Genomic DNA, 14,896 nt, shown 5'->3' with positions numbered 1-14,896 from the left:
CCAATCCCATGAGGTACTTTTTTTTCTAAGAAGTATCCATAATTGTGCCCCCTGTGTGCTTTATTGTAAATCTGAATATATTCATACACACACATACTTGCACATACATATGCATACACCTATATATGCACACACATATACTTGCATACCTATACACATATATACCTACATACATACATATCCTTAAGGTTTTCAAGGTGCCTCTGGGTGAGTTCAAACCACCAACCTTTTGGCTAGTAGTCTAGCACTTAACCATTTGTACCACTCAGGGACTCCTATCTAATTGATCTACTACCAAGTTTATTGTGGGATAATAACATTTTCCCTTTTAACTTATATGGTTTGTTCCAACCTTTTTTTTTTATTTCTGAATGAGGTAAAATTTGGGATGACCTTAGTAACATAGACAATTGAGTCATGATTTTAAATAAGATACTATGTAGATAAGAGCAATATCTGAGACAGGCACCCAGTAAACAAAATTGGACATTTATTTGTATACAAAATTTACACAAAATTTTCAAATAAGCAGTAGATCAAAAAGCTTATATATAATCTGGGGAAAAAAATGCAATCACCAGTATAATCTCCTTCCTTAACCTTCACATTTTCTTTGATTTTCAAGAGAGGAAAAGTAAGTTTTTAGGCTTGTTAACTGCCTTCTCCTGATTTCTTTATTTAGCCTCTGAACAAGCTAGAAAGACTTGTTTTTAGACTTGCCATCCCTAAGGAAATTGTCTCAAGACAAAAATCATTTTCTTTGTACTGGTCTCTGCAGTACAGAAAACATTGCCTTGTGGATGAGGATAAGTATCCAAAGCCTCCCACCTCTCCGTCTCAGCAGGCGAATTGAGGTACAAGAGGGTAAGCCTGTTGGCAGAGGATTTGGTGGTACCAGTGATGGCCTTCTCCAGTTCTGTATTGCAGCATGATCAAGCCACTCTGTCTTTCTAGAATGTTCCAAGACAGATATTTCAATTTTACCAGTTTCCAGTGCATGTGGACTGGTACACAAGGCCAGCCACTGTTTGTTGGAAATGTTACTTTACCCATGATGATTTGGTAATAAACAATGCTGTCATCTTAATTTGTTGTTAGGAGCTGGAGAGGTCTCCTGTTGACTCAAAGGTAGTGAGATAAATTTTTTTTTTTCCAATTTAAATTTTTTATTTTCTGTGCTTTTTAATAAGTGTACAATTCAGTGGATTTTAGTATATGTTCACAGAATTGTGCAGCCATCACCACAATCAATATTAGAATATTTTCATCACCCCAAAATGAAACCTCATATCCATTAGTAGTTACTCCCTATTTCTACTGCCTTTCTCCTGTCCCAGGCAACCACAAATCTGCTTTCTGTCTCTATAGATTTGTCTAGTATGGACGTTTTATATAAATGGAATTTTACAATTGGTAATCTGCTGTGACTTCTTTCACTTAAGCATAATGTTTTCAAGCTTCATCAATGTTGCAGCATATATGAGTAGTTCATTCATTTTTATTGCCAAATGATTTTCTGTTGTATGGCTGTACCACATTTTATTTATCTAGACATTTGAGTTGTTTCCACTTTTTAGCATTATGAGTAAAGCTGCTGTGAACATTCATGTATAAGTTTTTGTGTAAATGTATGTTTTCATTTCACTTCAGAGTAGAACTGATGGGTCATATGGTAACTCTAGGTCCCTGGGTGGTACAAACAGTTGTGGTTGACTACCAACCAAAAGGTTAGCATTTTAAATCTACCCAGTAGTGCCATGGAAGATAGGCCTAGCGATCTACTTCCATAAGATTACAGCCATTGAAAACTCTATGGATATAGCAATTGGTCTCTATTTGCCTAGAACAGCAGAGGAAGAAGGAGATTTAGGAATTGGAGGAGGAAATAGAATGTGTATCTAGTTGTCTCCATGAACAACTGCCTCCTTTGCCACAAGACTGCAAGAACTGGATGATGCCCAGCTGCCGTTACAGAATGTTTTTATCAAAGATTATATATGGAAGAATCCTGATCAAAAGGGGGAGGGAGATGTGGAACAGAATTTAAAATTCTCATGGAATCCATACTTTCTGGGACCATTTAGGCTGGATGATCCCCTGAAACTATCTCCTGAAGTCATCTTTAAACCAAACAATAGTTTAGCTTAATTAGTAAAGAATATTTGCCTTGAGCATTGTGCTCTTTTAGAGAACTATCTATATGGGCTCAGATTGACAACAGCAACTCGAAAGGATAGACAAGAAGCTTAGGGCAGTGAGTTTATGTTAATGGTAGTGAAATAATTTGGAAACGAATATTGAGAAAGATGGCACAACTTAAAGAATGTAACCAGTGTCACTAAATTGTACGTGTGAAAATTGTTGAATTGGTGTATGTTTTGTTGTGTATATTTTCACACACACACACAAAATCCAGCCTTACAAAAGAAAGAAAAGCCTATGGAGTGCATGCGGTTCTACTCTGAAACACGTGGGGTCACCATGAGTGGGAATCAACTTGATGGCAGCATGTATGGTGACTCTGTTTAACCCTTTGACAAACTGCCAAACTATGATCAATTTTTTTTAAGCCTTAGACAGCAAAAACTTTTATCTACTATTGCCCTAAAATAAAACTTTACCCTCTTTCCAAATATTTTAAGGGTGAATAATGCTTCTTTATTGGAAATGCTAGCTAATTTACTGAAAATTCCCTATTGGTAAAATAAACACCTACAGAGTCTCCTAGCTTGCCGTTTAATTTCCAGTAATATTTTCAGTAGACTAGTAATAGCCATGCCAATTGATACATTCTTATTTTTATAAATTTGAAACTATACTTAAGACCAAATGAACTTGTAAATAGTTGCCTTGGTTCTAAATGCAAGAATTCATATGTAGATTTCAAAAGAAATCTTACTGTTTTCATCTTTGTCTATTAAGTGTTCCAAAGTTAACTATATGTTTTTTTCCCATTATATCCCAGCCTTAGAATACCTCAAAATATTCCAAGGTGTAATTGTGTCCAGTATACAAATAATATAGTTTAGAAAGCATGTCTTAACAAAATAATTAAAGTTAAAAGCTTTGTCCCAAAGGAAGTACAGTTTGATTATCTGAAAAATTGAAACACGTGAAGAATTTGCCAATGCCAGACAAATGAAGTGTTACTGAAGTGAAATAACTTATCAGCACACAGATATTAATGGAATAATGAACTGCTTTTTCAGAGTCTGGATCAAGGGATAAAGTAGGGCTGGGGGTGTGGGGGGTGTGCTTTAACCATTTCATTAGCCATCTGTCTGCTTCTTGGGAGTTTTATGAAAGGAAGAGTGGAGGAATGCAGCCAGTGGGGCCCTGAGAAGAAGACGGGGATGGGGTCTTGTGGGGAAGAGATATAATAGAAGAAAGGAGGAAGAAAATTCAGAGATGGCCCATGTTCCAGAGAAGTGCCCAGCATCACTTTGTCTCTCTTGTTCAGTTTTCTCCATCTAAAGGAGTGAAAATATCTATTGGCCTTTGTTCACAGCTTATGCCTAGTATGTAGCTTACTTATTTATTTTTAAATGAAAGAATTTTGTGCCATCGAGCTTCTAAACATCAGGTCTACTGATCTTGCTTAAAGGAGTCACAGTTGGTCACACAAAAATCACATAAAGATGAGGCAATACTTTGAAATTGTCACAGAACCAGTAATGCTTCTCTTGCCCTTGGATCACTTTTATAAAAAGCATGTAGTACATAAATCCGTTGTGACTGTGTTCGTTAATTAGTGCCATCTTTGGTATAGATCTGCATGTTGCATATTCAGTCTAACTTTTCTGGGAAGATTTTTTGACTAGAAGCCTAGTAGGGTCATATTAGTTTACCCAAAGATTTAGTACTTGGTGATCAGATCTCTATCAAAAGTATGTCTTTGGTCAGCATGTAGGAATTCAGATGTAGTCAATTGTGTATGCAGTGCTTATCACTGAAATGCCTGGATGCTTTGCAGGTAAGTCTTCAGTTTGGTTGGCAGAGCAGTAGAGGAAAAGATGACTATGAGAAATGGCAGGGAGGCGGAGGGAGAGAAGGAAGGAGGAAAAGAAAGACTAAAATAGTAGGTTACTGTGGTTTGTGACTGCATAGGTTTGTCTCAGTCTTCATGGAAAACTAGGAAGTTAATCTATGAATTCCTGTCTTCTGGACTACCGGTTTTGTCTTGACCCACAAATACAAACAGCATCCTAATCATTTGACCTATTTGTTCCAGTATGTTCTTTGCCTTTTCCTTCCAAAGAAGCTGTGATAGTCTGTCCATTTTTTCTCTGCATTTAGACTTGCTCTAAATACTCTCCCACATATCCCTTTGATGAAGACTTGCTGAACCCAAGCCAGTTTATTATTTCAGATCTTGTGCTGCCGCGCTGCTCATGGTCTACAGTGAGAAATCTCCCAATCCTGTGTGACATAAAGGTGACCTATGCAATCAGATCTAGAATTCTTTCTTTAAAATACAGGTGGTCAGGCGAAAAATTTAATTTGAAAGTCACTCAGTGTTTAAACTAAAAGGAGAACTAGTTTCTCTTGCTCTCTGCACAGAATTGGTGTTCAGTTCAAATGATCAAATACACATCCTCAAAGAACCTAACATCTTGACTCAGGCTGGGTGAGGTGTCCCTTCCCCATGCTCCCATAATTCCCGGTATATATGTCTTTATTACTTTGCTTCTGCTTTATTTTATAATTTTTTTCTCTCCCCTCCACACCCTAATCTTAAACTGTGAACTCTATGAGAATGAAGACTGACTTTAATCTTTTGACCTACTGTGCCTGGCACACAGTAGGTGCTACAATAAATATTTAAGTGAGTGAATTAGTTTTAAAAAGTGTCTTAGTCATCTAGTGCTGCTATAACAGAAATACCACAAATGGATGGTTTTAACAAAGAGAAATTTATTTCTTCACAGTAAAGTAGGCTAAAAGTCCAAATTCAGGGCATTGGCTCCAGGGGAAGGCTTTCTCTCTCTGGCATCCTTCTCATCAGTGTTCCCCCGGACTACGAGCTTCTCTGCACGGGGACCCCAGGTCCAAAGGACGCGCTCTGCTCCTGGCACTGCTTTCTTGGTAGTATGAGGTACCCCTGTCTCTCTGCTCACTTCTCTCTTTTATATCTCAAGAGATTGCCTCAGGACACAATCCAGTTTTTTGTAGATTGAGTCCTGCATTACTAACACAACTGCTGCCCATCCTCCCTCATTAAGATCATAGAGGCAGAATTTACAACATATAGGAAAATTACACAATACAGGGAATCATGGCCCAGCCAAATTGATAACACATGTTTTTGGGGGGACATAATTCAATCCATGACAAAAAGGAAAACAAGATTAGCAGTTTATCTTCAATCTTGTTGGACCCTAAAAAATGTCCCCTCAGTTGGCTTTGTCACCAGCAGTATTTTAGCAATAATCATTCATATTCGGGTACTGCGATTTAGTCAGTAAAATTTTATTTTTCAAACCTGGGACATTGCCCTATAAGTTAATCAGAGCCTGAGTTCTAACAATGAAAAGAACTAGAAAGAATAGGCACAGTTTATCCCTGTGGACCTTGTACATGATCTCCCCTCTCTACCACCAATCCAATCCTCTTAGCTCCTTGAGTGTTCTTCCTGTGTGTGTGTGTATGCACACACACATGTGGTAAAATGGGTACAACCAGAAATTTGCCATTTTAACCATTTTTAAGTGTATAGTCCAGTAGCATTCATCTCATTCACAATATTGTGCAACCATCAATCACCACTAGTGGCTTCCAAAACTTTTTCATCACCCCAAACAGAAGCTCGGTACCCAGTAAGCTGTAACTTCCCATATTCTTCTCCCTGCAGCCCATGGTAACCACTGATCTGCTTTCTGCCCTGTGCATTTGTCTGATCTAGATATTTCACATAATTGGGATCACACAATATGTAGCCTTTTGTGTCTGGCTTATTTCACTTAGCATAATGTTTTCAGGTTCATCCATGTTATAGCATGTATCAGCACTTCATTCTTTTTTATGGTTGAATAATGTATCATTGTATATACTATATTTTGTTTATCCATTCATCTGTTGATGGGCACTTGAGTTGTTTCCATCTTTTGGCTGTTGTGAATAATGCTGCAGTGAACATTGGTGTACAAGTAACTGTTTGAGTCCCTGCTTTCAATCAAGTCTTTTGGATATATACCCAACAGTGGAATTGCTGGGCCTATGGTAGTTCTATGTTTAACTGTTTGAGGAACCAGCAAACCATTTTCCATGGCAGCTGTAGCATTTTACATTCCTATCAACTATGGACGAGGGTTCTAATTTCTCCACATCCTCACCACACTGTTTATTTTCTGACTTTTGGTAATAGCCATCCTAGTGGATATGAAATGGTATCTCATTATAGTTTTGATTAGTATTTCCCTAATGACTAATGATGTTGAACGTCTTTTCATATGCTTATTGCCCACTTGCATATCTTCTTTGAAGAAATGTCTATTCAAGTCCTTTGCCCATTTTGTAATGGGTGCTTTGTCTTTTTGTTGTTGAGCTGTCCCTTGTCTGCTCTTAACCTCATCCTGTTTATCCTGTTCATTCAGCCTAAGTGTGCTGAGACTCTAATATGCCAGGCAGGCACTGTAATGGTCTGCGGTTACAGAAGTGAATAAGGTGTCTCCCCATGTCCTTTAGAAACACATGGTTTAATGGGAAAGATGTTTAACTTATGTAAATTAAAGGATTATAATACAATGTACTAAGGACGATCTTTGAAGTATGTGCAGTGTGAAATGTAAATCTAAGGGGTGGGGCTGTTAAGGAAAGTTGCTGTGAGAAGGTGACATTTGAGCCCAATCTTAAAGAATGAGGAGTTCAGATTTGAGGAAAGGGGACTGTATTTGGGAAGAACTAGAAGTATGGTTGCTGTGAGTTGGAATCGACTCGATGGCAATGGGTTTGGTAAGGGGGAGTAGGGAAAGATGAGGCCAAAGGGAAAAATTGACCTGGATGGATACCTGTAAAGGAGTTTGGAATTTAACCTCTTGGGCTAAGGGAAAGTCATTAAAATTTTTAGGCAGAGGAATGCCATGATCTCACTGTTGTCTGCCTGTGTCTTCTTCCCTTTAGCAATTTTCTGATCTTGTTTTTCCCTGTTGTTACTACTACTTTCTCTGCTTGTTCCTACCCCCTTGCCAAGTTAATTCATTTGGTTAGAGTAATTCATTTCGTCTTAGGTTACAGTTTGTAACACTATAAAGACCCAGGACATTTGCCTCTTCCACCCCCCACCCCGTACTCCTCCCAAAAAAATTCTGTACCGTGGCTAGATATTGTGACCCTAATTCCATGTTGCTATGTCACAAATTGAGAGGCTGGGAATATCTCATTCCATTCTTATCATGGCTGGGGGAGGGAGGGGTGACATCTTTATATATAAAAAATACTCCATTACTTTATTATACTGTATTACCAGAACACGGGTAGAATACACATGAAAGCAACTAAATTTGCACACTTATAATTTCTGAATAGTTTGTGTTTAAGCCTTTTTAGGCTTTCTATTTTCTGCACCTAGACTATAAAGGGGCACACTGGACTTAAAGTCAAGAGAGCCTCTATGGGGTGACCCAGAAGCCACCGGTGATTGCTCTGTTCACGGTTGGACCCACTGCCGTGTATCCACAGCCGTGTGATCATTTGTGCACGGGGTCTTAGCCAGTCACACAGTAACCCATTCTTTGGGATTTTACAAAGATGTCATTCTTGGCACTAACACTGAAAATTATTTGCACCCAACCTATCATTTTCCACCTGTGAATGCCATTCGATTAGAAAGGCGTTTATGAAGAGTGTCTCATTTTTTAAATGTAATTTGAAGTAGCAGGTGGCAGACGTGCGTTATTACCTGGCTGCTTCAGGCCTTCATGCTTACTCATTCACACGGGTCTTTTTAGTGAAGCCAACTGCAGAAGGTGTGGGAGGCAGGCTGGCGCCTGCGGGACCAGGGCTCCTTTGATTCATTGCTGCCGCCTGCTGGGGCCTGGCTGCTGGAATGGGAAAGCTGCTGAGTGAGAGCTCTTAGCCACCCAGGGCCTCATAAGGAGGCAGAGTATAGTTCCCGGGCTAATCAGTGATTGTGTTTCTAGGTAAGAACCTGCCTGTGAGTGAAGGAACATTATAAACTACAGAGCACTGTAGGTGGTATAAATTGTGTGGGTAATGCGTACATCCAGCAGTGGTGAGGCTCGGAGAACTAAGCAATGCACCAAGGACCGAAAAATCCTGGGATCTTAGAGCTGGGCGAGTCCTTAGAGCAGATGTTGTGGGGTATTAGTGTAGTTAAATTACAGTCACTGGTGGCTTGTTAAAAATGCACATCTTGGGCCTGGCCCCAGAGGTTTTGATTCACTGGGCCTAAGATGAGGCTTATTTAATAAGCTCTTCGTGAGAGCATTACACTTGAGGGGGGCGCTGCCTGAAATATTGTCTAGGCAAGAGCTTCTACATTATTTTCCTCATATCAGTAGATATAAAAAATATTATGTCTTCAAAGTTTGTGAAATTTCAGTGGCAGAGACTTCAAACTATGTTTGAACTATGTTCACACACACTCTGGATTCCAGTACTCCCGACCCCTGCACGGAGGGTCACCAATGCTGCCCCTGCCCTTTATTCTGGAGACGATAAAGCTGAGGGCCAGGTAATGTGTGGTTTGCGTGAGGCACACTGTTAAGTCAGTGGGCAGAGCTAGAATTGGAGCTCAGATTTCCACACTGGCTTTTTCGCTGTGCTGCTTCGGCTGTGGTATGTGACTCAGCTAATCATTTATTTTTTTTCTGTATTAAGTTTCTCCATATCAGAATAAAACCATACTTTTTAATAAATAACAGAAATTCCAATTTTAAAGAATACTAGAATTCTTTTATGTGTGGCAGTTTAAGAATGGTGTTACGTGGCATTGCCAGCGCTATTCACTTGATTCGAATCGTCCTACCTCCCCTAACCTCATAACAGCAGACATAAGAAAATCCGTGAATGTTTTGGAGTGTATGTTTTCACTGCAATTTTAAAAGGCCCCTGTCAGTCCTTCCGCTGTCCTTCATGTCAGCTCTGTAGCCATCTAAAGCCAATATACAGACACACTCAGGACCAGAGGAGTCCTAGAAATAAGTTCTTAACCCAGGAGTATAGCATTCCTCCCACCCCACCCCAGTCAAAAACTAATAATAAAATCCACATGGTGCATACCTCAAACTCAGCCTACCTGAAGTATGTCAAGATAGTAACTTTGACTTGACAAAACATGCTGTTTTTGTTTAGGTTTTCTTACATCCACTACCTCTTTAGGATTGAGGGGCACATTTTAGATCAATCTTATTAAGAATATTTTGGTTGGGATGAGTCACTCTAGTACTGTAACCGGTCTTTAAATTGAAGCACACTCACCAAAATTATTGAATTGGTTTGTTCTGCAGCAAGAAAATCGTTTCTCAGTAATTAACTTTTCTCTCCAAGAAGGGGAAGGACTGTAATTTATATTAGTCAATTTATAGTGGAATGCTTTTTGGCCTTGCACATTGGCAAGCAAAGGTGGAGTTTAATATTCTATAGCCATCATTTCTGTGAATATAGCAATCATTTGGTAAAATCTGTCTATTGAATTATCAGGGACCTACAATACCACAGTAGAGTTCTGTCCCACATCACGACTCACCTATTTCCCTTGGAAGAGCCAGGCATGAAAAAGCTGCAGCCCCCATGGTTCTTAGCTCACCTTGTTATCATTTCTTTCCTCTCATGCTGTCTCGGCAAGCTTGGACAGCACAAATAATAATCTTCCTTATTACACAGGAAAAATAGTGGCATTTTAGGAAGTTTGAGAACCCACCTGGGAACTGAGAATTCTGGATACCTGTTATTTGCTTGGTTCAGAGAATATATCTTCCCAAAAAATATTTGTCTTTTCTTATATGTGTGTTAGTTTCTTAGTGCTGCTTTAACAGCAATACCACACATGAGTGGATTTAACAAGCAGAAATTTCTTTTCTCACAGTTTAGGACAGTAGAAATCCGAATTCAGGTCACCAGCTCTAGGGGAAGGCTTTCTCTCTGTTGGCTTTCTCCCTGAAGGTCCTTGTCTCTTCAGCTTCAGCTCCTCATTCTTGGTGACCCTCGTGTGGCCTGGCATCTGTCTTCTCCCATCTTTGCTTCATTGTTCCTGTGCCTAATCTGATCTTTTTATCTCTAAAAAGTGACTAGCTTTAGACACACTCCACACTGATATGGCCTAATTAACATAACAAAGAAAACCCTTTTCCCAAATGGGATTACATCCACAGGTATGCTGTTGTGTGCCATCAAGTTGATACCCTCTCATAGAAACCCAATAGGACAGAGTGGAGCTGCCCCTATAGGGTTTACAAGGATATAATATTTACAGGAGCAGATTGCCAGGTCTCTTCTCCTGCAGAGCCACTGGTGGGTTCAAATTGCCAACCTTTTGGCTAGCAGCCAAGTGTTTAATCATTGCACCACCAGGGCTTCTTATCTGCAGGTATAGGGGTTAGGATTTACAACACATGTCTTCGGGGGACACAGTTCAATCCATAACAATACACTATTGCTCCTAAAATCAGAATAACCCTATCTGATTGTGAACTATATCCTTGAATGCCATACATACCAAGGGTGGAACATACTTAGTATGCTGTATCATATTGGTCAACGTTAAACACTGGTAATTTTCAAGTGTATTTTCATCTAGACTCTTTTTTAAGCTCTACAGTTGTTGGCCTTCAGGACTTCAACCCCTTTGATGCAAATTATCACATATTTAATCATGGATTGCATGTGTAGGATCAAAAGGCAGCGTATTGAACATGTTTGTAGAGAAATCTTGTTGAGCTTTCAGGATCATAATTTTTAGCACTCATGAATGTCCTTTACCATATCATTTTTATTTTAAGTTGTATTTCCTGCCTTCATAATCTTATCTTTTGGGGGTTTTCTTTTTGTTTTTTTAGATGTACCTGAAGGAAATCTTAAGAGAAATTGGTATTCAAAATGTAAAAGGGACCCACAAAAACACATGGGAGCTGAAGCCAGAATACAGACATTATCAAGGAGAAGAAAAGAGTGATTGAGAAGACTCTTTGCCAGCGCGCTAAGGAACAACTAAGGGATGCTCCTGTACTGGCCTTGAGACTCGAATACTTGAGCACCATCTAGTAATAGGGGTTAAATGACTGGTTCCTTAATTTTTCTAGCTAAATTTTTTAAACCAGTAATTCTTGTAAAGTTTCCTAAGTGTTTTTTGAGAAGAAAGAACAAATTTATTTATAGGCTTTATTAAACCAGAATATTCATGATGGGAATAGAGGTTGTGGAATTAAGGGAGTGTTTCTTTTAAAGTATTAACTTTTAAACTGTAAAATTAGGAGATGTTTTCTAATTGAGGACTCTTTTCACTGTATCTCTGGGGAGCTGAAGTAATACAGATCCAGGGTGAATGCATCATGAGAAGAAAATAGTCAGCTACCATTAAAAGGAATAAAAAGCCAAAGTTCCTACTTCTGAAGCTGTCAAAGAACAAAGCTGTCTTTATTTTTATGTTTACAGATAGTCACATTTGGTGACCAAACATACATTATTAAAAGGAGAACATTTGAGTTTGTACTACGATAGCAGTTTTTCATTATTTATTTTACCCTAGTGTCTGAAGCTGGGTTCTCTAGAGAAGCAAAACCTGTGAAGCATATATAAATAGAGAAATTTATCTCAAGGAAATGGCTCACATGGTTGTAGAGACTGGCAAGTACCAAATCCGTGGGTAAGGCGTCAGGCTTCTCCTGACTCACGTAGCTGCAGAGGCTAAAGAACCCAAAATCAGCAGGTCAGATGGCAGCCTGCTGGCTCACAGGCTGCAGAGGCCAACGAATCCTAAGATCCAAGGCAATACTCAGGTCATAGACTCAAGTCCAAGAACCAGAAGTCAGATGATGATGAGCCATATGTGAGATTCAGAGGGAGCAAAAGCCAGCGAGCTTTGCCAGACCGTCCATATATATTAGGTACAGGCTTCACCCCAAAGGAAATTCCCCTTAAAACTGATTGGCTGATGACATCAGATCACATCACGAAAGTGATTACATCATTACATAACTGCCAGATTAAATAATTACATAACTGCCAAACCACAGAGAATCATGGCCCAGCCAGTTTGACACAGCCTTAACCATTAACCATCACAGTCCACCCCTTGTCAACTTAGCACCTATACACATCTCAAACAATACACAGTCTCTAAATACAATTACAAAGTCATACTTGGCACCTAACATGATACAACACACATACAACTGAAAATGCACTAGCCCTGTCCTGTTCACATCTTATATTGTGTAAGTGAAGAAAACAAAAATATTGGATGCACACATACAAGGAAGGAATATTCATAACAACAGTAGTCCTGTTTTCTGAACTGATCACATGGCCATCACTGGTATTTAGAACTATCTTCTTCCACTGCCTTTACACTCTGCAAGCCCCTCAGCTGATTGTGATTCTTTGCCTGGTGGGTGACCCAAACCTTCATTCCTGAAGGGTCAGGGCCATTAGTAGTCATGTAAGAATTGGGTTGCTGTAGTTTTCCATTGACTTTAATCACAGTGCATAGTAGTACTAAGAGATGTGCTAAGGGACCGCCTGCATTCCAGACATACTCTTCTTTACCTCCATTACGTAGTATCAATCCAATTTCCTCTTGGTAATTAGGATCAATCACACCAGCCAGTATGGTAACTCTGCCTATTGATCCAGAGACATAAGGAGCCCAAAGTGGCTAGATGGCATTGTTAACTTCTACTTCAGTGAAATCAGTGATGTCTCTCCAGGTGGGAGTATTCCTCCCTTTGGAACTAAGACCTCTAGACCTGCAATGCATAGGGTCAAGAGGATAGGAAGCAAAAACTTTGTGAGTGGGTCACTAGGAGTAATAGTGAGTGGTGCCAGTCCCATTTCCACTCCATGATTCCTGGACCCATGACTCCTGGCTGTTGGAGAAACAGCACCATATATTGGACACTGATTTAGAGCATATACAGCCTCCTAGAGGACATTGCCCCAACCCTGCAAGGTATTGCCACCTAGCTGGTGCCGTAATTGTGTCTTTAGAAGGCCATTCCATTGTTCTATCAAGCCAGCTGCTTCAGGATGATGGGGAACATGGTAAGACCAGTGAATTCCATGAGCATGGGCCCACTGCTGCACTTCATTTGCTGTGAAGTGAGTCCCTTGATCTGAGGCAATGCTGTGTGGGATACCGTGACGGTGGATAAGGCATTCTGTAAGTCCACGGATGATAGTTTTGGCAGAAGCATTGCGTGCAGGGAAGGCACATCTGATTCCAGAGTGTCTATTGCAGTAAGAACAAAACACTGCCCTTTCCGTGATGGAAATGGTGCAATGTAATCAACCTGCCACCAGGATGGTGCCATATCAGGGACTCAGTGTTGGTCTGTGCTGCTGGCAGATTGGGCACTCAGCAGTGGCTGTAGCCAAGTTGGCCTTTGTGAGTGGAAATCCATGTTGCCGAGACCATGCATAACCTCCATCACTGCCACCATGGCCACTTTGTTCATGAACCCGTTGGTCAATGACAGGAGTGGCTGGGGAAAGAGGATGATTGGTTTCCACAGAACACATAATCCTATTCACTTAATAAAATCCTCTGCTCAGGTCACCCTTTGATGAGCATTCACATGAGACGCAAATATCTTCACTTCTTTGGCCCATTCAGAGAAGTCTATCCACATACCTCCTTATCTCCAATTTTCCAATCAAGTTCCTTCCAAGTCCCTGACCATCTAGTCAAACCATTGGCCACAGCCCATGAATCAGTATACAGTTGCACATCTGGCCATTTCTCCTTTGAAGCAAAGTGAACAGCCAGGTGAATTGCTCGAAGTTCTGGCCATTGGGAGGATTTCCCTTCACCACTGTCCTTCAGGGAGGTCCCAGAAAGGGGCTGTAGTGCTGCCACTGTCCACTTTCAAGTGGTGCCTGCGTAACATGCAGAACCATCTGTAATCCAGCATGATTTTTCTCTTCCTTCATCAACTCATCATAAGGAACTCCCCATGAGGCCATAGGTAATGGGAGGTAATGTGACAGGAGTGGAGACCATGGGCATTTGGGCCACTTCCTCATGCTACTTGTGCCTTTAGGTCCTGCTTGGGCCTGACCTTGTAAATACAATTGCCATTTAATGATGGAGTGCTGTGGTGCACATCCAGTGTTATGGCTCTTTGGGTCAGACAACACCCAGTTCATGATAGGCAGCTCAGGCCTCATGGTGATTTGGTGCCCCATGGTCAAATGTACAGTTTCTGTTAAGGCCTGGTAACAAGCCAAAAGCTAAAAGGAGAATAGTTATTTGCAGAGGACGGCAGGGCCTTGCTCCAAAATTCTAAGGGTCTGTGCTGTGATTCACCAATAGGGGCCTGCCAAAGACTCCAAACAGCATCTCTATCTGCCACTGACACTTAAAGCACCGTTGGATCAGCCGGATCATATGGCCCAAGTGGCAGAGTGGCTTGCACGGCAGCCTGAACCTGTTTCAGAGCTTTCTGTTAGTCTAGGCCCCACTCAAAACTAGCAGCTTTCTAGTCACTTGATAAATAGGCCAGAGTACTACACCCAAATGAGGGATACGTTGCCTCCAAAATCCAAAGAGGCTCACTATGCATTGTGCCTCCTTTTTAGTTGTGGGTGAGACCAGATGCAATAACTTAGGCTTCACTTTAGAAGTATCTCAACATGCCCCATACCAGTGGACCTGTAGAAATTTCACTGAGGTGGAAGGCACCTGAATTTTTGTCAGATTAATTTCCCACCCTCTAGCATG

General features: G+C 40.5%; 1 protein-coding gene across 2 annotated transcripts in view; it reads left to right on the top strand.

Annotated features, from left to right (window-relative positions):
• GTF2F2 (general transcription factor IIF subunit 2) overlaps positions 1-11,502 on the top strand; it is a 181,408-nt gene extending 169,906 nt beyond the window's left edge. For both annotated transcript variants that reach the window (XM_004376598.2, XM_023731600.1), the window contains exon 8: positions 11,016-11,502. In XM_004376598.2, the coding sequence (XP_004376655.1) occupies positions 11,016-11,135 (120 nt within the window). In that variant the 3' untranslated portion in view covers positions 11,136-11,502. The remainder of the gene's footprint in view (positions 1-11,015) is intronic.
• Positions 11,503-14,896: the final 3,394 nt, after the last annotated feature.

Source organism: Trichechus manatus, unplaced genomic scaffold, assembly GCF_000243295.1.
Source record: "Trichechus manatus latirostris isolate Lorelei unplaced genomic scaffold, TriManLat1.0 scaffold00044, whole genome shotgun sequence".
Lineage (NCBI taxonomy): Eukaryota > Metazoa > Chordata > Mammalia > Sirenia > Trichechidae > Trichechus > Trichechus manatus.
Note: the sequence above shows the minus strand (reverse complement) of the source record. Positions and strands in the feature narration are given on the sequence as shown.